Source organism: Mycteria americana, chromosome 1, assembly GCF_035582795.1.
Source record: "Mycteria americana isolate JAX WOST 10 ecotype Jacksonville Zoo and Gardens chromosome 1, USCA_MyAme_1.0, whole genome shotgun sequence".
Lineage (NCBI taxonomy): Eukaryota > Metazoa > Chordata > Aves > Ciconiiformes > Ciconiidae > Mycteria > Mycteria americana.
This window is the reverse complement of record NC_134365.1, coordinates 28,299,139-28,324,213: the sequence shown is the minus strand read 5'-3', so window position 1 is coordinate 28,324,213 and position 25,075 is coordinate 28,299,139. Positions and strand designations below refer to the sequence as shown.

Here is a 25,075-nt window from a genome sequence, read left to right as displayed (position 1 = left end):
CAGAGAGTCCGCGAGCGCGACTCAAGCCGCTTCTCGAGCAGAAACCGCCTTTGCACAGCAGCAGGATGCTGCAGCCGAGCTGAGGAGCCCTCCCTGCTGGGAGAAGGAGCTGAGGAGGCCTCGTGCAGGGCTGCACTGGTGCAGACCTGCTGCTTTTAGGAGCCAGAAGTGTCTCCTCGACAAAGCTTGACCTTATGGATTTATCTGCCCCCTCAGAGTAGGCTCCTGTACCACGCTGCGGTGGATGGTATAGAAGTGCCTCCTGGTCCCTATGTGCGTCCATCCAGCTCTTTGGCTTAGAACAAAGGGGGAATGATACAAGCACAGGAGAATCTCCCTAGCAGTAAATACTGTCCTACATACTCCTAACTTGGATTTCCTTGTCAAGAGTCTATAGTTTTAAAGTGCTGATCACGACCGTGTTCGCAGCAGCCCCAAAGCCACATAGTCTCGGGGGGAGCACAAGCCATGAGGAGCTCGCATTAGCTCAGGGACTTCTGAAGATGCCCGGAGTGCAGGATTTGCCTGGACCCGGCGAGTGAGGATTTGGCCTGTGTTACAGTCGGGTTTGTTCTGTCAGTGGCTCCGCGGGAGCCGGGGTTTTCACCCTTTCAGTGTCCGAGCGTAGCTCCCCTGCCTCCTGTGAGGGGTAGGCAGGAGCTGTGCTGTGCAGGACTAGAGAGGTGGGCCTGTCTGGGTCCCCGACTCCAGTCCTCAGCCATATTTTACATTATCTTCCCATAAACCACTGCACTGAAAGATATTTCTGGAACTTGATAGCTCTGATGGTTAGAAACCTCGGTCTTACTCCAGCCCAGATGTATTCATGGCTGGTTTGCACGCATCTGCCCTCGTGACAGCTCTCTCCTTTACCTTCAGAAACTGCACCGCCGCCATGAGGCCTGGTTCCCAATGCACTTACGTGGGGTTTTCCCTCCTCGTCCTCCCCTTGTGAGGTTGAGCCAGTTAGGCTGTCCTAGCCTGCTCTCCTAAAATGGCTGGACATCCTTGATCATACTAGTAATACTGTACTCTCTCATTTTTCATCCATTTTATAATTGGGTAACCAGCATTGTACGTCGTACGCCAAGGTAAGGCTTTGTTAACTGCCGTATATAGTGTAATTATCTTTCTTGCCTTCCACTGGAAATATTTTGCCATGTAGTCATATGGTTGAAATTGCCTTTTTTTTATGTAGGTATCTCCTTGGTGGATCGTAGCAGTATGTGGTCATATAGTAGGTGTGGACCTGTCATGCCAGCTGACCGTCTGCGAGCAGAAACCCTTGCTGGTCCCTTGCGCTTTGCACAATTAACTGTGATCCGGTTTCTCTGGCAGCTCATACCAGCCTTCTTCTGCACCCTTCTGGTTTTGGTAATGAAAATATCCAAAAAGGTTCAGTTGACAGCTCCATGGGCTCTCCTCATAGCCCAGTGCTCCCAGGCAAGCTGCAGGTTTCTCCGTCTCTGCCAGTTCCTCCCTGCTCCCCGCGTCTCCTGTTGTAGCTAACTTCCTATGGCACTGTCAAATCCTTCACTGAAATCCAGACGGTTTAGAGCTACTCATTTTTCTTGGCTAGAAACCTAGCTATTTTTAATAAAGAGACACATCTGGTTGGTCTGGCATGATTTATTTATTTTGTGTTTTATCCAATTTTTCATTTACCTCTGTTGCTTAATTTATTGTTATCTTTAAAATTCTGAAGTTTCACACAGTACTGCTTTGTCAGTAGTGCAGTAGCTTGGGTCTGCGTATTAAAGATAGAAATTTGAGGTCTTCTGGCAGAGTTTGGGGGGTTTCATCCGTTTATTAAAACTGTCTTGATGCTGGGCTTGATTTTTCAAATACCACTTCTTTTAGTAAGATGATTTATGTATATTCCCTTCATCTCACACTCAGCCATGTCTTGAACGTGTTAAGCTCTTTGAATTATATCTCTGTTTCTCCTGTCACAATATCCCTTTTCTTGCACTTTTATTGTTTTTTTCCTCCACATTCAAAAGTGAAGTAAGTATTCACTTTGTTTTGGGGACTACTGTATCCTATTTCTTACCTTGCTGTCTCATTATTTATTTTGTTGAAGTAATCTTACTGGTTTGCTGGGTTTATTTTGATATATATTAAGTATTTTTATACAACTCTTAAGGTATAACTCAGTCAGACTTTTAGCAGATATAATTTTATTTCTGTGCCTTTTGTCCTCACCAAAGCAGAGGGGAATCTTTGAACATCCCAGGTCTTGTGGGTCTTACTTGTATAGGGCTGATGTTGCTTTAGTTGAAAGCCTTGGCTGATAGATTGGTGTCTATGAGGTAAAAATGGAATTTAACTTTCCATGATTATTTTGAGAAAGTCTGTGTTGCAGTTCTGGCCTCCTTGAAGCAGTCGGCAAAGCTCCTGCTGACTGATGAAACGACTGCATTGCCCCGAGAGTTTTTTGAGGTTAGGTCCTGGTAGAAGAGAGTATTTAGCATGAATGACTCCCAAACACCCCCCAGCAATTTGAAATAAGTCTGCACATTTGCTGCCTTCCTGTGTTTGGAACTTTATAGGTATCAAGAAACTGAGAACTGATAGCAGTGCAGATTCAACAGCATGAAATAAAGATAGTGAGTATTATGTGTTAAAAAAAGTTGACTTTTCTAAACCTAAACTGCAAAGTTTCTCAGGTGCTTTTATGTTTGAAGAGTTTTAATCAGTTATCTTCCCACACATTTTTTGAAGTTCTTAAAGTTGCAAGATAAATTTTCAGTTTTACAAGGTATTGTAAGCTTTCTGACAATGTGACAAATTTTACATGATATGAGCCAAACCCAGTAATTAGTAAATCACTCAGCTGAAAATTCTGGGTGCTTCAAGTACTGTTCTACTGTCTTCTCAAACTTGGGTAGATCTAAAATTCCCAGTTTTTCTGCAGGCCACATTGAAGCTGGCAATGAGTGATTATGGAACAACATCCTTATTAGGCAATTGGTTTTATTTAGGTTTCTGAATAATTATATATTACTGTTCCACTTGTGTTTGAGGGTCTAGGTCTATAAATACACAGCTCTACAAATGGTCTGTCAGTTGGGATGCAGAGTCAGCAATGCGCAGGACTAGTCAGCACCATTTGCTACTTTCCTTAGGTGAGCTGGTAATACATGCTTGAAATAAATATTCTATATTATCTTCATTATACATCTGTTCTTCCCTAGATACCATGGTGTTCCTCTTACTGGATGGCAGAAATGTGTGGGTTTGTACACCTCTATACTCTCCACTTTACCTCAAGGCTGTTAGGGGCCATTTTGTCTGTCGGTGCAAATGAGACCAGCTGCCGGTCGGTTATTGTAAGGTGGCTCAGTAGCTGTAAATGCTGACCCAGCTTGGTTCGTCGGGAGGGCAGCTGCCACCCTGGGGATCACCCAAGACGGTGGGATCTCAGATCCTCCTATCCAGATTATGACCCCTTTGCACCTTTGCAGTGGACCTTAGAGCTTGGACCCTTAGAGCTACAGAGGGGGTTTGTTGGTTTAGCCCACGGTGAACACTGGAGACTTTCTTAGTTTAAAAACAACCAACCTAAAAAACCAGGCACAGAGAGAATCCACGGAGAGCTTCTCTGGCTGTTGAGCTCCCTTACATACACAGCCCTCTGTGAATTGCAGTCGGCCTCTTTCCAATGCACACGCACGTGACCCTTCTGCACAGGCACAAAAATCAATAATGAACAGTAAATGAATAACAAAAGGCCTACCGAGCAAAATCTCTCTTGTTTAATTCCGCGTTTCTTTCCTGACAGAGAAGCATTTAAGGGAGAAGGATGCCGGGAGCAATGAAATTTTATGAAACCTTTTCTCACAAACGCCTTTGTTCTAGAAGCGAAGGCGCTGGTGGTGTCCGGGGGGGACATCCCCTCGCAGGGCCCTGCACGACAGACATTGCAGGCTGCAGCAGCGGGGATCCTGGGCTTAGCCCTTCAGAAACTCTCTCCTTGCATAAGGATCAGAAGCCCATTATGTTGATGGAGTAGGTAGCGATGTGTCTTGCGTGGGACAGGCTCTGCAGTTCTCTGGATGTATTTTTATTTGTATACGGAAGCAGTGCCATACAGCGGTGCCCTCACCAGCTGTACCTGAGCCCGCCCTTTAACTAAAAGGGCTGTGTCCCCTTCCTTTCTCCCTCCCTCCTTAGATTTTTGCCTGCCTTTGGTCTTTAAGGTGAAAATAAATTGCTATTAAAAGTATCTTCTCTGTTCTGGTTTATACAGTTAGTTTATTTGGGGTATGTATTTTAAACACGCAGACTGGAATTATATCTACAGGCCAATGTTTTCAGAAGCACCCGTGGTATTTCATCACCTAGATGCTTTAGTCAGCCATTAGTTTACTTATTAACATGTACTTATTTATATACTCTTTATAATAAGCATAGTAATAAACCAGAAAGTCCTTTGCTAACTGTAAGAAAATCATTAAATATCTGATACACAATATAATATGTGCCTCTACAATAGTACGATATCCTTTTACTCGTATGCTAGCGTAATTCTGTACTGTGCATCGTCGCCATTGATTTTGCAGGAAGTTATGCTGTCAGTTTGGAATAAAAGTTAACGACAGACGTCAGAACACCATAAAATAACAATAAACCAAAAATACATGCCAGGGCAAACAAACTTGGTTAGGGTGTGTTTGCTTTCTGTGACTGCTGTAGTTCAGCAAGGGGAACGTTGGCTGACTCGCGTCCTCAACATTGTTATTAAAATATGGGTCCCTCTGGTTGGGGGACCGCAACACTGCATGGCCGTAGATGGGAACGGTCTGAAGTTTGAATTCTGTTCTTAATCTATAGTGAACAAAATAAACTGTGTTTTTGTTTACAGAGACCATTAACATTAGTGTTTGGCATGTTGCAGATAAATTTTTTAGAAAGGATTCATTGAATTTGTTTATGAAGGGGATAAAGTTATACTTCCGATTCAGCAGATGTTTATCATGCAGAAAACTAACTAGAAGCCAATGCACTTGTATTTCAGTCACTTCCATTTCCTAACGGTTGCTATTCAGACGGGAACAGTAAGATTAGACTTTTGTTCTACGCTATTGGTTTGTAGGTATTTTTTTCCCCTTGTCTTTGCTACTTCCCTTCTAGTCCTTCGCTTGGTGCTGGAGCTGGGCCCTGCAGTGTGCCTTGCCTAGGCTGCCTTAAACACATTTTGCTTTTGGTAGGCAGTGATGTGGGCAGGAGTGGAGAAGTCCGTGTGCAGTTTGCGCACTAGAGGGCATTCCGTTCAAGATGCAGGAGGCATCCAGGGACAAGGAGAGGGACGCAGGAGGCATCTTGAATATGTCCCTGCAGGGACAAGGAGAGGCGGCTGCGGCCTGTGGGAAACATGGTCTGAAAAAAACTTAGGGCTGTTTGTGTGTCAGAGACCTAACGAAGGGTCGTCATCAGTTTCCCGTCATCAGCGGACGCACGCACACCCAGGCACAGCCCCATGCAGCAGACTTGTGAACATGATGGAGCCCCGTCATACGCAAGCGGAGACCCTTCGCTGTCATTGTATTGCATCGAGTTATTGGCAGAGGGGAGGTACTAAGTTGAACACGGTCACGTGATAGGTAAGAAATACAGTTGTAAGGTCATCCGACAACTGATGTAGCTGTAAGGCAGAGTCACGTCCCACCCGTGACCTTCAGAAGTCTGCTTGTGAGGTGGTCCTCTAGATTTCTTTTACAAGGTCAGATGAAAGATGAGGTCCTGGGCTTTGGTAAATTGAAACAGCAACGGTGACTGCAGTAAAGCCAGACTATCTTAAGTAGGGGAAAAAGTGGAAAATGCGGGACTAGAAGACTGATTGTTGACTTAAGATGTCTCATATTTGTCTTCCTGAAGTGATTACAGCAAAATAAGATAGACTGCGAGTTTGAAACAGTTGTGGTGATGGTGTGTGCCAATGCTCCTGCAGTCCGGGGACTTAAAGACAGTGGGGCCATTTTGAATTGAAACACTGAGGAGGTGACTGCTACTGGCCTGCCTGCCTTTGCTCAACCCACTGCCTCAGCCGTTAAGGTCATGAAGCACTTTTACAGACTTTAAGTAATTTTTAAGGCTCTGGAAAACTCATGCTAGTTTATCCTGCAACGTTGGGTGGCAGCCTGCAGTGGTTGAGGAGCTGCCCCGCAAACATGGAGTACTGCCGTGCTGTGCGGCTGGGTGGGTCGGGCGGCGGAGGTGAGCCATCCCCTGCCAGAGCCGCCGGCTGCCCTCCGGCACAGCCTAAGCCGCAGCAGAGTGCCGTCTTTGAAGGCTGGTGCACAACATCTCTGCATGTACAGCCCTTCCCTGGACCACGGCTCGGGGTGCTTTCTTGTGGAGCCCACAGTCTAACGTGTGCCCAACGCTGGCTGGCTTACTCTGTACAAACAGCAAAATTAGCTTCATTTCCTGAAGGTTCGTCTCCTCCCCAGTTGTTATTAGATAGATCTCATGTATCCTCTGTCTGAGCATTTGTGTATACATTCAGACAAATTTTTTGTTCTTGGTTTTGTATATGTACAAACAAATTAGAGGTGGTGGTTATTTTTCTTAATTCCCCCCCCAAATATAGTTGATCCATTCAGGCACCTGTGGACACTGATGCAAGTCTTAAAAAATGGCCCCTTTAATTCAATACAATCTTTATAAAAGAAGAATACATGTGTTGGTCATTTTTAGCGTTTGGCATTTTTTATCAGGGGTTTGCCAGGAAAGAAGTCATCGCTTTCCTTTGATGCTTATGTCTGCCTTGCTAAAATAACCTTATAGAAGATTGTTCTTTTATAAATCATTGTTCTTTTACAAATCAGATCAACCAAGCTCTAATTCTCTTCATTCAGTTTATTCCCCAGCTACTTTATGTTCTTCCTCTGGACTGCCATTGATATTTTGTTTATGCACAATAGCATAGTGTAAAAATAAAAGTATGTAGGTGGTTGCAGCTGCTCAGACAGTTAAAACAGACTCTAGAACATCAGGTGCCTCTGGAATAACACACGTCTGCTTCACTGGGGTTTTATCCATTAGTTTATTTTGGGAGTTTTAACTAGATTGGGGCTCTGGTGACTTTATACAGCTGTGTATTAAATGCTAGCTCCCACCTTTATGCGATCTATCCAGATAGACCAAAGATAAATGTAAGCAATAAAAGATGAAAAATAGCATTACAGGTATGGTTTAGAATAGGTTGCAAAGTGCTGAGCAGGTCTCAGTGTTTTGTAATGATAGGTCCCCACCTGCTTTGTGGTTATTAAATTGATTTGTGTGTATTGCTTGTGAGGTGAAGGACTACCTCAGCTAAGGGGACTTATAATGAGGCATACCAGGTAGAAGCAATTTGAATACTTAAAATTTTTGTCTGTGAAGTATTGTTGTAAGAGCAGTCTCAGCTGTGGTATGTTTTTATGACAGATATTCATAAATGGAACAAAAGTATTTGCTGGTGTCTTATCAAGGCAGCAGCTTAACTAAGGTTTTAGAGAGATTTCAAAGAGAGAATACAAGAAAAGAGATTTTTATGGCTACCAGCAACTCACATTGAATGTCAAGGGCGTAGGGATAGGTGTTCTGTTCTGGTGAGTCATCTCCTACATCTCTTCGCATAATATATATTTCAGCCTTGCCCTCTCTTGCATTTAACATGGTATAAAATAGCATGTTAACTGGAAGGGCAGTGACTTTTAAAGAATAGCTGCCTTGGTAGACAAGCCCTTGGCCCTTCCTTAGCTTACCATGTCTTCTAACGCCAAACAAAAATGGCAAGGTCAGAAGAATTAAAAGAAGTTTACATGTTAAGTTGCTTCCTATGGAAGTACTTTGAAAACCTAAATTTGTCCAATTGTATTGTAACATCTGAAGCTGAGAACATATAAGTGAACATGAAATATGAGTGGGGCTTACTGCATATTTTGCATGAAAAACAATTCTTCATATGTAAAGGAAAGGCCAAATAACGCCTGATGTATTGATTATTTCTCAAGTGTTACCCAATATCATTTTAGTGTCAAGTTCTCATTTGCTTTCCAGATCTTAAATGGGTGATAACTTTCATACTCCCCTTCCACTTGTGTTTGAATTTACCTTTCTCTTGCTTTAGCCGTGTCACCACGGCCCCTTCCCAAATTGTCCAGCACATGGAGGAACACGGGCAATGATATAGAAAGGATTCAAAATCTTTGTATCACTTTATTTTTACAATTTTAACCCAAAATTTAGGTGAAAAGCTTTTAACATCTAGTTCCGTGGGGAGACGGAGAACATAAAGCTTCCTTTCCATACTTAATCCTTTGTGAAACCCTTGAGGAGCCATCACAGATAATGTAAAAGGTATTGCACCTTTGCTAGCATATATTTGAGTTTCTTCTACTCATGCTTGGAACTAGGCTGTCTGCTTTCCTGGGAAAGGTCCTTTGACTGAACATAAATAGGCAAGAAGGATGGGGTTTAGTTGTCATGAAAGTTCATTTCTAGTGATCAGACGTATGAGTTCAGTGTGTTGTAGGGGAGAGTGGGAAATGATGCCTAATAGGCTGGAGAGTGGTATCCAGAGATTACCGAGAAGCAGTGTCTTCATTACCAAAACAGTGATTTTTCTCTTTCTGCCTCATGCGATATAATTAACACCCATTTGCAGTACTGCTGTAAAATCTTAGTGGAGGCAAAATCTTGACATTTTTACTCCAAAGGCACATGAATCCCTGGCTGTTACGTAGCCCTGACCTGGGAGTACGGAGTGTAAAAACCAACTGAATCATGGTTAGATTTCATTCAGCATGAAAGCCAATGCACTCTAAGCCTCCTATGGGAAACGCCTCATCGCTGTTGCCCACCTGACTTGTGCTGCAAAACCAGGTATACATCTGGACAGATGTGGCAAGATGAAGTGATCTCAGTTAGCTGAAACACTTTTTCCATACAGTGGTTTTGCTTGGTTCTGGTTGCGACCTCCATCTCTCAGGCAGCGCTGGTGTGTGGGTTGACTGCTGTGCTGTTATGCCAGCAGATGTCTGGGGGTTACCCCAGGTAGGGAGAATGGTGACGACAGGCAATCGCAGTGAAAAACCACTTAAAGCCTGACCTGCAGCCAGAAATACCTGTCAGACCACAGCCTTCGTCTTGCTTTTGCGGAGTGTCACATAAGCGTGATGGATTACAGTGCTAACTTGGGAAGAAAAGAGAGTCTCCTGTTCAAACATAATATTATGTATGTTGAAAGCTTCCTCAAGTTAGTCTGGAAATCATCGAACAGTTTCCTGTTATCTGTAAAGCAGGGTTTTAATGTGTTCTTTATATTTTCAAGCAGCGTAGGGGGTTTTGTGTGTGCTAGTAGGCTGTGCTCCAGAAACTATGCAGAACATCGAAACCTCTGTGGTGGAGTCACTCAGGGCATTTCTAGTGTTGTTTTGGGGGAGGTGGGAGGTTGATTATTTTTTTGGGAGGTGTATTTTTTTTTCCTGAGAGTAGGTAATACCAGATGCAGCCAACAATGTAAAATAACTCTTAATGAGCAGGTGCCAGTTGTAATCTGCCTCTCCTTCTTCATCTGTAATTTACTTTCACATGCAAGTTTGTCACTTGGCTTTCCTTTTGTTACTCTTCGGGATAGTCTTATTATAATTCCAACTTTGAGCTTTGCTAGTTCTTGACTTCAGCATCATCTTTGCATAGTGACTGTTTCAAGTAAATTATGTGTTTAATGAAAGCCAGTTTTCTTGTACAGTTCTCACTTTGTCCCTTATTTTGTGGAATGGCTGCTTTTTTGCCGTTCTGCTTCTTTATTCTACATTCACGTACAGTATCCCTTCTCCTTTAACTCTTACATGACCTAAATGATACTGATTTTTTTAATCTTACAATTTTTATTTTTACTGCCACATTTTCCTGCAGTCCGCTTCCATGCAATCATCTCTTTGGGACAGAGTGGTAGTACTCATAAAGTATAGGTGAACTGCAATATATAAAAGAGGTGATATATTTCATATTCTTTGCCATTCCTAACATTGTGTTTGTTTGGCTGGTTCAGGTTTTTTTTGCTTATTGGGGTTTTTTTTCTGGCTCTGGCTGAAGCTCTTCATGGAGGGAGGGGATTCTGTTGAGCTGTGTACAGCAGCACTCAGATTTTCTGCTCAATCTGTTGCTCTGTATGGGGAGAGAAGAAAGTAGTCGTTGTGTTTTAAATTTAGTAACTTCTAGTAATTTTGATGATTACTAAGATCACTTTTCCGATTATAAATAAACCACATTGTTTAAAAATATTTTTGACTAGACTGAACTCTGTCCCAAAATTGGAACAGGCTGAGGAGAGTTTGGGAAAGAAATTACGGTCAAGTTTTTGCATTCTTAACCGTAAATGGAAACAGAAGGGCATTGACTGACCAGAAGCTTTAATTTTATAGCTCTCGTAGCTAATGGAAAACATTATTTACTAAAAATGCTGTCAGATTTAGTTTGTCATGCTTCGGAGGTTCCTCTGGAGCTCTGTAGGTGGTTGAAGCCTCGGGCAAACCCGTCTGATGCTCCTTGGGCAACCTGGGGAGTGCTGAAAGCTGGATGTGAATAGGTGTTAGGTGTCCTCTGGGGCAAGCAAAAGCAGTGACCCAGTGTCTTTGTCACTGGGAGAGTAAGGCCAAGCTGGCAGACACTTGAGAATAACCATGGGTTGTTGTGAAGCCAATTTCAAGGCATTAAAAGCAAAGTCTGAGGAATTCAATGTCTTCCTTGTCCAAATTGCCAGGAAAAGCCTGCAAAGTTTGATGAAGTAGCAAGGTAGTTACTTGAGCTGAAGGAGAGCTTGCCAGGAAAAAAACCCAAAGCTGGTCACTGCTTCTGTAGCTGTCCTGAATCCATTTACTTCCATGGACTAAATTTGCTGTACAGTTTATTTACACCGCTTGAGAATCATCTTTCTTTTTACATAGTTTTGTCAAGATTTATTAATTGAGGAGAGGGATAGTATGTGGCAGACAGGAAGGTCTTTGAGATGAAGTTACTGATGCAGCTGGACGTGAGCAAACTGGTGGTTTGATGCTCTGGGCTGTATCTTTGCCCTCCAAGAGGCTCACTGTTTGCTCTCCTCTGTGCACCACGTGGCATCTCTCTCTGTGTGCACATTATGCGAGTCTTACGTCTGGGAGATGGAAATGAATCTCCAACCATTAAACACAATGTATGTGTTGGGATGTCACTTCTGATCTCTCATCCTGGGGCCAGAACACCTCTCCTATGAAGAAAGGCTGGGAGCGTTGGGGTTGTTCAGCCTGGAGAAGAGAAGGCTCCAGGGAGACCTTATTGCAGCCTTTCAGTACTTAAAGGGGGCTTATAAGACAGACAGAGACTTTTTACCAGGGCCTGTAGTGACAGGACAAGGGGCAGTGGTTTTAAATTGAAAAAAGGTAGGATAGATTGGATGTAAGGAAGACATTTTTTACAATGAGGGTGGTGAGACTCTGGAACAGGTTGCCTGAGAAGTTGTGGATGTCCCATCATTGGAAGTGTTCAAGGTCAGGTTGGACGGGGCTTTGAGCAACCTGATCTAGTGAAAGATGTCTCTGTCCATGGCAGGGGGGTTGGACTAGATGATCTTTGAAGGTCCCTTTCAACCCAAACCATTCCATGGTTCTATGATCCTGAAATCCACCTCTTTGGAAAATCTTTACAACAAGGTGCCAAAGCCTTTTACAGTGTTGGGAAATTATAGATAATTGTGGACGTTAAAAGTTTGATGTTGTAAAGTCATACACAGGAATGCTTCACCCTTAACAAGATCTTGACTGTGTGTTGTGGTTTTGACAGTTTAATTTGTATGACATAGACATTTGATGAATTTTTCCATTACTAATTTTCTCTAAAGCCAAGATTAAAGAAGTTTTATGCACTACTTGCTACTTCTTTTGTGGACTTGAAAGAGTCCATAATCTTGGAAGAGATTTTGAAACAGTAGGTGTGTTTAAAAAATCCTGCTTCTCTACCTCAAATCAATAGGTAGGGCTCTGTTTGAGGTTACCAGATATTTGTCTTCTTTCTGCTGTTGGTTTGTTAACAGTTTTTCATCTTCAGCATTAACCAGAAACAGAAACTTAAGGAATCACTGTTACTTTTTTCTTTATTTACTAGTAAGTGAGAAGCTCAGGAGCTTTTAGGCCTGTTTGTAACCATGTGTGAAATATCCCTGTATAAAGTTATGAATTCTGTTCTGGTGTATGAAAACCATTGATAGTTGTAACTTGTGTTCTGGTTCACAGCATTTCTGTCTCAGCACAGATGTGATACTTCATGGACAGTCAGGGCCAGAGGAGATTTCTGGCACAGCAAGGTACCGTCTGAACTCAAACAGCTTTTCCATACAACTGCGGCAGTCGTTTTCTGCCAGCGAGGCCCCTGACTTTAGAAGGTCTCCCTGTGCAATTAGGCAGAAACCAACCATGCTGGTGAGCCAAGATGGATTTCTGCTCTGTCAACTGCATGGACAACAAGAGAAATGCCTTTGGAAAAAGGAGATCACATAGGAATAGAGGCCTTTTACCCTAATGGACAAAAATCAGAAGAGGCAAGAAGGAATGTTGGGATTTGGGGTTTTGGGTAAACCCAGGGCTTTAGGATGGGGTAAGTTCCAGCTGGTAGGATGTGTTGGATTTATGTTGTTTTTTTCAAGGTAAGACATTTGTGACTAGAGAGCTTGTTCTGTTTCACCATTTTGTTTGGATAGATTGTCCCATGTAAGTACAAGCAGGGCAGTGGCACGTCCATACCCCTTCTCTGGGAGACATCTGCCTTAGATACCTGTGGGCTCCAGGAGGCTGTGTCTTGAGCCCTGGGTCTGAGACCACTGGACTCTGCCAGGAATATGAGGTGAGAGCCTGTTCATTAGTGATGACAAATAGGTTTTCTGAGGGAATCTAATTGCAAAAATAACTGTGGAGGTGCAATTGTTTTTCTTATTTAATGTCCTGTTAATACTGCCATGGAAGGTAGATATCCTTGGGAGCTCCATGGCCATGGAGATGAATGTCCTCTCCTCCTCAGAGTACAACAGGTACTCAAACAGGGTCCAGTCTGTGGATATGCAGGGTCTGGACAAAGGCACAGATACTGTTTTCTGCAAACACTTTCTGTCAGGTGCAGTGTATTCTCTAAGAGAAATAGATTCAAACAACAAAAATTCTTTCCAGTTGTCAAACCACTTGTCAGCGGGGCAGCAAATGCTACAGCTTTCGAACATCAGACATGGTCCATGATTCCGCCCATGCTGCCTCTGTTAAGCCAATTTTATAAAACAGTGTCTTGTAACTTATAGACTAAGTTATAGTCTTATAAATGTCTTGAACCTTTTATTGGAGTTGAGAAAAAATGCTTAATACAGGTCGGACTATTGAATGTTTTGATTACCACTTGTTTTTTTACACAATTTATTTAATTCCGGGGTGACATTATCCTGTTGCAGTTTTTTATGAATGGTCTGACCTGCTCACAGTGGTGTCAATAGCTGATTTCTCACTTGCTTCTATAGGTAAAAGTTCATGACAACATGAATAGAAGTATGTTTGGTCACAAATTTGTGGTTTGAACCTAAGTTGTGTGTGGTTTTGAATAATTTCGTATGAAAAATAGCAGCATATCTTTTATTATTTCACATGCAGCCTATTCCTACTTGCTTTAGTAGAAAGAACTTAAAAATAAAAACTCATGACAGTGAGCAAAGCCAAAGTAATAATTCAACTAAAGGAAAGAAGAAATGTAGCAATTTAATGGAAATTTATTTGCAGTAGTATATCCTATTTTTTCCCCTAGCTGCACTCAGTAAGATACATTTAGTCAATAAAGTATCTTATTACCTACATGATCCCTAAGTGCAGTGGAGAGATTCATCTACTTTTACATCTTATGGCAGGAGCACTTTTGTACCAAAGTGTAATGCAGTAAGTAGGGAAGCAAGGAATAATTCCTGGTTGTGACCGAAATTGCCTGCCCAGACTCGTGGGTAGCTCCATGACCTTGGTATTTATAAAAGCTTAATTTATAAAACCTTAAAATGTGAACCTGACACTTCAGACCTGACATGTACCCTTCCTCATCACTGACACAAAACACGCTTACCTGTATTTATCAGTGCTGTCGGGAAAAAGAAGGAGGAATGAACTAGTTTGTTAGAAGTACCAGGCATTGAACCTCACTTTCTGTGCATGTATGTGCTTCTAAGAAGTAACAGGGAATTATGGTATAGGAGACCTTCTCTCTCCTCATCTGGGATAGAAAACCTTCCTTAGGAGAAGTGGCCAGTTGGGATCTATTGAGAATTTGTTTGAGGAAGGCGATCTAGTTTTAGACCTATATTATCTCCTATTAAATATCAAACTTTACTTGTTTGAAGACCTAAAAGGTCTGTCATGTTCCTAACATGGACAACATAATTTTGGCATTCGTTTCAGTAGCTGACCAACTATGTGCCACTGAAACACAGTGTAGCTTTCAGACAGATCTCCATTTGTTGATTAGTGCTATTGCAAAGAGTCAGTCTTCATCCAAGTTTTCGTTACTGCAGTTTTTTATTATTGCTGAGATTTGAAATGAAGAGCTGTGGACACTTGCTAATAGAAAACCGTTGGTTTTTATTCTGTTGCTATTCTGAATCATACTTCCTGTGGAGGGGTTGAAATATTATGGAAATGATGACTAAGAACATTTGTTTTAAAATATATTATGCTGCATTCTTAGCCATGGATTTAAAAATAAATTGCCTACTGAGAAAAAAATGTTGGGCACGTTCCAGTTTCACAACAAAAAAGTGGGGGGTGGGGTCAGATACTCTGTTCTTGGGCTGAAAAGGAAAAGTGCAGAGAGGTTGGGTAAAAGGCATTTCATGGAGAGCCAAAGGAGAAGCCCACTGCACGTCTTGCGTAAGGGAAAATTTTAAAAGACTTTCTCAATATTTCTGGAAGTTGGTGCAACTCTCTATATACAATCAGAAAAGGAGACTCGATAGATTAAGGTGGCAAGAACTCTATCACCAGATTAATTCTACTTTTCTTTTTTTTTTTAATGTTGCTCTTTTAAGTCTTAGTTATTTTCTGTACTGAGGTCGTGATACAGAGAATGGAGTTAGTCTGAGGGTAGAAAGCCGTAATTTGGTATGTTGCATGTCAAATGTAACATAGGAAGAAACGCTTCTGTGAGCGTTGCAGAAGATGCTTTAGTACAAAATGCTTCTAGCTTTTGGACATCATCCTTCAGCCTCTGGTTTTAATCCTAGACCGTCATAGTCTGTATGATTTAAACAGGCGTGAACACACAGACCTCTCTGGCCTCTGCAGCATTTAGTCTGCAGCATTCATCAATGATAAGAGACTTCGGTAACAAATAATACGGGTATGGATCAGTGGTACAGGTGAGCTACTGGAATGGTTAATGTCTCCAGAATGAAGTTGTTCTGAATTTCCTTCCGCATCGTCACGCATCTAAATCCTATTTTCAAAAGTGACGTGACTTTCTAGGCAAGCCAATGGTACTTAAATGAAGATGTTCCTAATTAACTTTTGAAAAAGACACTTGGGTTTCTAAGAGTTTCAATGACACAGCTGAACCAATGTTTAAATAAATACATGGAGGTAAGGCATGAAATGTTTTTTGAAACAATAAGAACAGGACAATAAACAACCATGAAAGGATGAATGACAGAAGAATAGATCTGCCACAAGCAGAGCACATGGTATAGCGATTTTGATAGCATTGGACATTGCTCCTTTCAGGGCTGTAACTTCTTTCTGTCTGCAATATGCCCCCCCCCAGTAAAAATCCAGTGGCAGTAGATAGGACGAAACTAAGATATGTATAAAGGTCCTACTGAAATTAAATGAGCTTTGAGTAGTGTTTTGGACTTCTGCGCACCCGAACAAAACACCACAAAACGATGCAAGAAAACACAAGACACCTTTGGGGAGTGGGGCGGGCTGGGCTGGGCTGCGGGTGCTGGTGGCTGCGTCTCGGGACACGGGCACCCCACTTCACGTCTCTGCTTGCCCGGCCCTGGGTCAGTTGAATTGGCCACAGCAGGGTGTTGCGGGGGAAGAAGCTTTGATCAAAGCCCAACTCACAGCATTCCAAGGTGAAAAAAAGTAGATTGAATGCATCTGCGCATCAAATAGGGTCAAGTCTGGTATGTCTTACCCCAGGCCAGTGCTCTGACCAGGGGGCTCTGAGAGGTCCTCCTTGTTCCTCCTGGCCTGCAAGCCTGTCTGGGCTTCCCTGACAAAGTGTCATTGAAATTAATGAGCTTCCATGAGATACATTGATACAGTTGAAAATGCTGCCAGCAGAAAAATCCCTCCTTGCTTTTCTAGGGAGACAGTGAATAGGAGGCTACTGAGAGATATTTATTAGAATTAGTCGTATAAACCTGTCATAGTGTAATTTATGCTTTCCTCTCTGTGTAGGCTACAGCTTTCCTGCTGTAAGGATTGTGAGAAAGCATAGAGTGGTCCCAGACTGAAAGAAAAACAGAGTGGCTGTGAAATCCTGTTCTCATACGAATGCCGGGAAAGATTACGTGAAAAATGTGTAGGAAGAAAAATAACAGTGACCATTACAGATAAGAAGAAAAGTATAACTCTTAAGAGGACATAAGCTTTGCCACATGTTAGGGAAACTTAAAAATGATCCCTGAAAAAATCATTGGAAATATTAGGGGTTTTTTCAACAGAGAAGTCCACAGTGTTGTCTCCGTGGCCAGCACCATGTTCTCTTCCCAGTGACAGATCTGTGAGATTGTTCACATAGAGAAAGCCCTTCAAGTTCTTCAGTGTTCCTGTTTCTTTTTTTCTTTTTTTCTTCTTTTTTTTACCTTTTTTTTTTCCTTTTGGTCATATATATCCATAAGCTTCAGAGACTTGCTTTTATCTAATGCCTGGGGGTTTCTGGCCTTTTTCAGCTTTCCCTTGCATTCACAGGTAAGGTGAAGCTTGGTTGTTTGATCATCAGCCTTTTAAGGTTTATGAAGATCTAGTCTCTGTTCTTCACTTGAGTTCATGTCACTGTGCTTGGCCATGTGGTCAACACGTAAAATACCTGCCATGGTGTAGTGCAGCCCAAAGAGCATTGCTCCTCATCCCTTCAGCCGCTTCCCAGAGTTTGCTCGTGGCTGAGGTTGGATGTTTTTCCTTCTGTCTGCTGGAATCCTGGGGACGTTACAATGCAATATTGTTTCTGGCGCAGAGCGATAAATGTGATCCTTACTGTGGGAAAATTCTTCTGACAGCCGTGCTGGTTCGGAGGAGGTTTACTGTTGGTGCTCTCTTCGGTCACAGGATGTGGCTCGTGCAGCTGGGATCGCACAGATGACGCTCCCTGCCGCGTTACTCCGTAAACTTTCTCCCGTCTCCTGCCATTCATTTTCTCTTGTGCTCACACCTCAGTCTCTCCTGACTGTCTGTCACTTCTCTGCGGCCTCTTTTGATCGCTCTGGCTTTTCAGCAGAGCCTGATCCTTGAAGCGCAGCTGCCCATTGCAGTCCCATAAGGATTTTAGAAAAAACAGTGTTGCAAATACAAGTGCATCCCTGTAGCAGCAAAAGCCTTGCCTGACCTGTAAAATAACCCTGGTCTGTCATGTGGGTCACTGCCACGCAGCAATCCAGCGATATTAGCTTGGGTCCTTTACTGTTTGCTGGAAAGAGCTCTGTGTTGCACTGCTGTGGCCACACTAGACAGTCTCTTGCATAGTGCTTTCATTAGCCTCTTATTTCTCAGACACGGCTTTTGCTGTCCTTCGAGTCCTGTGAAGGTGTTTTTTGATAAGAACAACTTCTGGATAGTTTTTTTAGCTCCCTGCCAAAGCAAAATCAGGGATTTGGAAAAACTGGGATAGTCAGGTCTGCTCCAGGGCAGTGGAGGTGGGCTCCAAGGCATGCAAGGAGGCTCATGATGTGCGTGATTTTTTCGGGGGTAGGGTGAGTGATGGTGGTTGATGGGGAATCTCTGGACCCTGGCAGGGCAGGTGCTTGTCCCCCATTCCTTGGGTGGTCACTAGTTCCTTTTCTCAGTCAAGGAAGGCTGTGTCTGGACTAGAAACGAGTGAGGAATAGGAGGAGCGCAAGGAGGAAGACTTCTGCAAGGCTTCAGTCATGTCTGTGTAAAGGGCAAGTGCTTGCCACACAGGAGCACTAATATTTATTACTGCAGAAATGCATCTGAGTACTGTGTCGAGAGCACAGATTTGAAATTTGACAACCCAGCTCCTTCTGGCAGGGTCTGAAGCTTTTAAATAGGAACTGTACTGGAGCTCCTGGAGCTATTACCCAGGATCAGGGTCTGGAGGTGGGGGAGGTACTAGGAGGCTCTCTGCTGTCAACATTTTCGTATCAGTTGTGCAGGTTGTAGAAAGGTCTTGAGGGTTGTGGGATGCAAGAGGAAAGAGAAGTGGTTTCTCTTTGAGCGTAGGAGCAATTAGGTTAGACTTTGAAAGGACAAAAGCCTTCCTAAGGTCCTGCTGGTAGCTTGAAGACAGCAAACTCTATGCGATAAATAAATGAACAAATAGATAAAAGGGCAAAAGAGTTAGAATGAGTGGAAGATGCCTGGTGAGCTCTCCCTCCGCAGTGGGAATTCAGAGACTGCACTAGATCCACCTTTGTGGGAATGTGCTTCATTTCCCTGGACTACCTTGTGCCTTGAGACCACCTCTTGTCATTTGAGATGGAGTACTCTGGTCCCATATAAGCAGCACCTTTAAATCTAGAGAACCTTACGTTTCTTTTTAAACTTTATTCAGAAATTACTTCAGCCATCATTGAAATGAAAAAGGATGGTTTATATTTCCCATAAGAACTGTACTGTTTTTAAAAGAACAGATTAGACATGCAGTCTGTTGGTATCTAAAGGCTATTTTATCCAACGGCTGAGTTCTGCCTGTTTGGAGAACAGTATTTTAGATCTGTTGGTCTGGTATGTAGTGGGTACAAAGGTGACCAAAGGCTGTATTTTTAGTTAGCTTGATCACGACCACAACATTTGCTGCATTAATAGCATCCCAGGTAATGGGAACCCACTGATCCCACAGATCAGTAAAGGTGGCAGAGATGGCCGTGAGTCAGTGGTGACTGCGCTCCGTTGAACAGCATTCTGTGGGTGCGCAGTCGGTCTTGCTGCGTGCTCTTCCCCACGTTCTGCTCAACCTGGTTCCCCGCATGCCGCTCAGGAGAGCGAGTACCAAAAGGTGGGTTTAAGGAGCACAGGCTCACGTGGGTTCACTGAGCACATGGCTGCTGAAAGGGGAGTAGCGGTGCCGGGCCACAACTGCATGCAAGTGAAGGGGATCATAAAACAGCTCTAGTAGAGCCTCTAAAGGCATGAGTTTGTGAACTTTTGGTGCTGAGAAATACAGAAATCCATAGCTGGCTGCTGCAGAAGTGATGAAATTATGCTGCAGTATTGCCAGAAGTATGGATTTCTTTGATTGTGAAAGAAAATTAAACAACCCGGTTTTCAATATTCACCCTGAGCTGAAATTATGCATCTTAAGAGGATGAAAAGTTTTGTTCATTGCCAACTGTATAATTCATCTCTCAATTGGAAGAAAAAAATAAAGACTTGATTGAGAAGGTAATGTTTTTCTTTGAGGTCAGTGATGCCTCAAATCAAGGAAATTCAGAAACTCTCAATTGTTTCGCAACAAAGGCAAATAAGTAAATCAGTTGTGTGATTATTTTCAAGAAACAATAGAAAGCATTTTAACTTTCAAAAAATATAAATCATTATTTGTTTCTGAACTACTGTCTAGCCTATGTACTGTGCTATATCCCAAAGTACATTATGGACAGGTCCTTGATTTGGGAGGATATGAAATCAAAGGCTCTAATGAACTTTCTGTATCTGCAGAAACTTCAGAACTGCCTGACACAATCTGTTTCATTGGGCTTGATGACATGGAAATGTTTAGTCATGCCTTCATAGCATGGTTTTTCCCTTAGGCTGCAATTGAAAGAGTTACTTCTGTACTATTAGGTCTGCAAAATAGCTCTGTTAATATTGCAATTTCTGGTTTTTTTAAAGGTGCTGAAAGGGAGAAAGCAAAGACACACTTTCTGTGGCTTATAACTAGTATTTATTAATGTACTAAAACCTATTTCTTGTACACTCTGCAGTGTAGCTCAATCTAATCATTAGCATTACTGGGGACTTAATTTGGCAAAAGTAATGGATTGTTTGTTAAAGTCTTCACTATAAAGTATGCCTCACAGACATCTATGTTTATGCTTCAGTTGCTCTGCATTAGGAAGAAGGCACGATGTTGTGCTTTCGGATCCAGGCTTCCTGCTGCTTAAAACTTGCTGACTTCACTGTATGTCTTTTTACCTCAAATGCAGTGCTGGACAGAATACTTTTCTTGCATGAATAGACTTGGGCAGATTACAGAAGTCTGAAAAATATTCAGCTGTTAAGGCTGAGTTTCAATTTCAGGTGAATTCCTAAAGGCATGTGCAAAAAACATGATTATTTTAGAAAAAGGAAGAAAAAAAAAGTTATATGGACATATGCTGTAAGTGACATTATTTAAATAAACTGTGCATGTTTTTGTCTCCTTATTGTTATCCAAGGGACCTCTGACTGACATGGAAGGGTATTTTGATCAGGAGATTGCAAAGAATGGTGGAGACTGGGCCAGGAGGGGCTGCAGCCTTTGAGATGGACTGGATACACAGGTTGGATTCCCAGTGGCAGGACAAGAGGCAACGGGCACACACTGAAACACAGGAAACTTTGTCCAAACAAGAGAAAACACTTCTTTACTCTGTGGGTGGTCAGACAGTGGAGCAGGTTGCCCAGAGAGGCTGTGGAGTCTCCATCCTTGGGAGACATTCAAAACCCAGGTGGACGTGACCATAGGCAGCCTGCTGCAGCTGGTCCTGCTTGGGCAGGGGGCTCAGACTAGATGATCCTCAAAGCTCCCTTCCAACCTATGCTTCTGTGCGGTGATTTAGGAGAGGCTTAAAGCAGAGGATATGGAGCAAGGCAGAAGAGAGGAGCAAGGAAGGTTCTTCCATGGGCTGGAGAAGAGGAGGGACTTGGCTGTGCATTGGAAAGGGCTGGGTGCTCCCCAGGGGGAGGGATGAACACTGGTACAGCAGAGCTCTGGGTTAGGAAGTGCAGGGCAGGCGTGGGGTAGGTCTGGGAAGAGGAGGGATGGGACCTGAGCTTGGCTGTGGCCGGGTAGGTGGAACAAGTAGCCACCTTGCTGCACCCATTTCATCTAACTTGGATTTTGGCTTGAATGAAGATCTGTGGACATGACTGTCTTACTCCATTTCAACCATCCTCCGAGAGTGATTTACCACTTCATCATGACTTTTTGCAAGGGGTCTGTCCACTCTATCCATCACCTGGTCCTGTAGGTTTTTATTTGATTTGGTTTTGCTTCGTGTTTAGTGCCAGAGACATAGTAGTCCTCGTCTGTTTTGAACTAGTGAAGAACTCTGTTTTAAACAGGCAATATTAATAACAACAGAAAACAAGAACAATTAAAAAGACAGATTTTAAAGACAATAAATGCTTTAACTGCAGCTTGCGAACTAGGAAATTACCCCTTCAGAAAGCTCCTGCCCTGGAGACATCTGGCTCTGTAACTTAGTGCATGTAAATCTACTGCACTTTGCAGCAGAGCTGAACTATGACTGTCGCTATTGCACGTAAATTATTCCAGTTCCCTTTTGGCTTCCACGGTGAGCGTGCAGTGTGTGTCTGTCCACTGCCTGCGTCACCGCGGGCGCTTATCAAAGGACACGTAGGGCACGTTTCAACATGTGGTTTTTTTAAATCCTTTATGTTATTTCAGAGCAAAAGAAAAGTTATTGGCATTTCTTTAAGCGACTGTTATCTACTAACTGCATTTAAATTGATGTTAATTCAAGCTAGTAACTGGCAATGACAAGTCGGTGAAGGGTTAGTTTGCTGATGAAATACAAATTCACGTACGTGTTGCTTTCATTTGCATCTGTAATGCCGGGCTGAAGTTGAACCGAGTGAACTATTTTTTTGTGGAATATATTCTGTAAAAATAATTGCTGCGGTAAAAAGCAATTATTGTGTGCAATGAAAGCAATGTTCCAGAAGAGTCTTAACTCTCTCCGCACAGACACGAGGAAGATATTTGGAATAAAGGGCACGCTGAGCACATGATTAAGACATAGTGTGACTTTCCGCTGAGGTCTTTTCCCTGGGACCTGACACTGCATGCCAGGGGAGACTGTATGCTCATAGTTGGACATTGATATCACATACCCTTTTCTTATTAAAGTACTTAACCCTTTGCTTTTCCCTACCTGTCATGTGTTGTACCAGTTTCAGTCAAACACACAATTAGCAACAAGAAAAGTAGTGAAGCCTGAAAGTCTGCTTTTACCAGTTGATGAAGAGATGTGGGGGTTGAGATCAGGGAAGGTGCCATACTGGACCGCATTCATCCAGTGCACTGTTTCCAGTGATGTTTGGTTTGAGCTGGAGAAAGGCACAATAGCCTGTCTCATTTATTTCGGAGTACGTTTTCTTGAGAATTTTCATTAAAAACGATGAAACTATTTACACAAGATACATTTGTCATGCTGCTTGTGTAAAGTTTAAAGGACCCACGAGCCTCTGCCCTCGGGGTGCCCGCAGGGGTCCCACAGCATGGCCACGGTAGAACGGAGCCAGCCTTAATCAACCAAATGCAGAAGGCGAGTCGCTCCTTGTGCTTGAGGTTGTGTTTTGGCCAACCACCAAACCATCTTCTGCGAAGGGTAAGTGGTGTCAAACACTACTTGCCTGTAGTGTAAACAGGGCCGGAGGCTGAAGTGGGTAAATAACATTGACTGACAACAAATAGAGCTAAGCAGAGCCCGTAGCCATCTGAAGGCTGATGGGTTTCCTGAAGCATCAACGAGGGATGCTGGGAGGCGACCTGCCTACCCTGCAGGCTGAGCAGAGCCGTATGCACGTGCTCTGCTGCAAGCTGAAGCTCTTCAGTCTGGTTTGACAACTGATTAGGCGGCGTTAAGTAAACAAATCAGGTATGTCGAAAGGGCCACAAACCCTTCGACTTGAAGAAAGGAATGCGTCTCCATGCTTAAATTTGTTAGGAGGAGGAATGTCCCCGATGGCAGGGGAGACTTGCTCTCTGGTGAAGTGACGCCTGCTGATTTTATCTGCTTTGTGTATCTACAAATGCTTTGCTCAGCATGACCTTCCTGCCTGGGCTGATGGAGTTGATAAACTCTGTGTGCCATCTAGTAGTGGACACAAGCCCTTGAATCTTTGATGATGCTGAAGCCAGAGAAGTGGCACAGTGCTTCTAAGTATCACGATACTGTTAAATCACTGGTGTAATGGAGATTTATGCAGCTGCAGGGGGGAAAAGGGTGTCTCTCTCAGCTAAACACCTGCTCTTTGGGTGACTCAGTCATGCTGAAGCCTGAGACCTGTGCAAGGGGAACTTGTGCCCATAGCAGAGGTCACAGTTCAAGGTAGGTTTGGAGTGCAGGGATCTACTTTTCCTTCCTTGAAGTATGGGGCCCCTGACCCCAGCACAGCCTTCTCCTTTTCCTATGCTTCCCCTAAAACTCCCAGACACAAAGGAGGCACTTCTTCTGTGCATATGTAGATCTCTGCATCTGAGCTGCTCAAGCCTGACTCTGTGTTTACTCTCTCTGTAGTCAGCAGAGAGAAATAGGCACTGCTGGGGTTGGCAACTGCTGAACCGACAACAAAAATATTCAGAAAATCAGTGCTCTCTAATCATGCTGATGACTTTCCTGGGATGGGTGCTGTGGAGGTTGGGAGCTGCAACCTCCGTGTCTCCATCCTCTCCTTGCGCTGCTGGAATACAGCAGCTCTGTGGGTACCACCACCCACCTCTCCAGGGGATACAAGCACCCTGGCCCTGGGCAGCATGGTCTGCTCAGAGGGAGGCCCACAGCTAGTATCAAGTTTCTGAGAAACTGGAATAATGTTAATGGCTGATCATTTAATTGCCACTAAGTTGCTGTGCCACTTATTATCATGCCCATCTGGAATCACGGTTCTACCATGGTGTTCATACATTGACCATCACCAGGCAGAAGGGGTAAGCCACAGTTACTGAGGTTTCTTTGTGTTTTGGCAGCACGGTGGTTTGCTGTGAGAGGAACCCTGTGAACCAGTAAGTGCTGTGAGCTCCTAGTAAAGGTCTGCTGTACATCCTAAGTTGAGTTCCCACATGGAGTTGGACATGGGAGTCTGCAGTTTTCCTTTGTGGCTCACACCTGGTGGGAAGGATGCAGTTGAATCTGCTGTGAGGAGGGCAGATGCCACTACCTTTTCCAATCTTATTTTCTTCTACGTGCATAGGTAAGCCTTCTGGTACCATGACTAAATGCCTGAAGTTTTCTCTAGTGCCTTGTTTTGGAGAACGTTTCCAAGGTGTCTGTCAAGTTTAAGAGCCTACTTCTCCTAAAAGCCAGTGGGACTATGCTTAAGTGCTTTGGCGGTGGCTTCCTCTTCACCATACGTTTGTTCCTCAGGCTGGCCCTTATCCAGATAAGCCTTTTTTTTAATTTGGAGAATGTTGCATTTCCAGAAGAGGTTTTACTCTTCTGCTGTTGGGTGTTCAGCAAATGAGACTGTTGTGTCCCGGCGTCCTGCCTGAAGCCTGCAGTCTGACCCGCATCGGTGGACGTCTGTGCCTGCAGCAACCTAACGCCGATCAAGCTGCAGGTTCAGGAGGGCCTCTGGCTTGGATTGTTTTCTCGACTCTTAGAAGCTCTCCTTTCTCAAGAAAAGCTATGATAATCCAGTTATCCAAACGTTTACTAAATTTTGTGGTTAATTTTTTTTATTCTGAGAGAGAAATTTTACATCTCTAATCCGCTGGGCTGGCACCGCATGGAAGCTGGGTGGAACCTATAGAAAGAGTGGCTGGAACACCACCGAAATGCTGCGTCTTGGGAAAAACTGAAATCCTTAAATGAGTACAGTTTTGTCCGGTGGAACTAGTGAAACTCGTTTCCAGTGGACTTGGTTTCCCCACTGACTCCACAACTGTATTATATTTACAG

At 43.3% G+C, this 25,075-nt stretch overlaps 1 protein-coding gene across 14 annotated transcripts in view; it reads left to right on the top strand.

Annotated features, from left to right (window-relative positions):
* ST7 (suppression of tumorigenicity 7) overlaps positions 1-25,075 on the top strand; it is a 161,523-nt gene that overhangs the window by 16,481 nt on the left and 119,967 nt on the right. For 3 of the 14 annotated variants that reach the window (XM_075493489.1, XM_075493470.1, XM_075493480.1), the window contains one exon: positions 24,145-24,368. The exons of 7 other annotated variants lie outside the window; for them this stretch is intronic. In XM_075493489.1, the coding sequence (XP_075349604.1) occupies positions 24,238-24,368 (131 nt within the window). In that variant the 5' untranslated portion in view covers positions 24,145-24,237. Of the gene's footprint in view, positions 1-12,263; positions 12,335-24,144; positions 24,369-25,075 lie in introns of those variants that run through there. 4 more of the 14 variants (XM_075493424.1, XM_075493435.1, XM_075493518.1 and 1 more) reach the window with 3 other exon arrangements.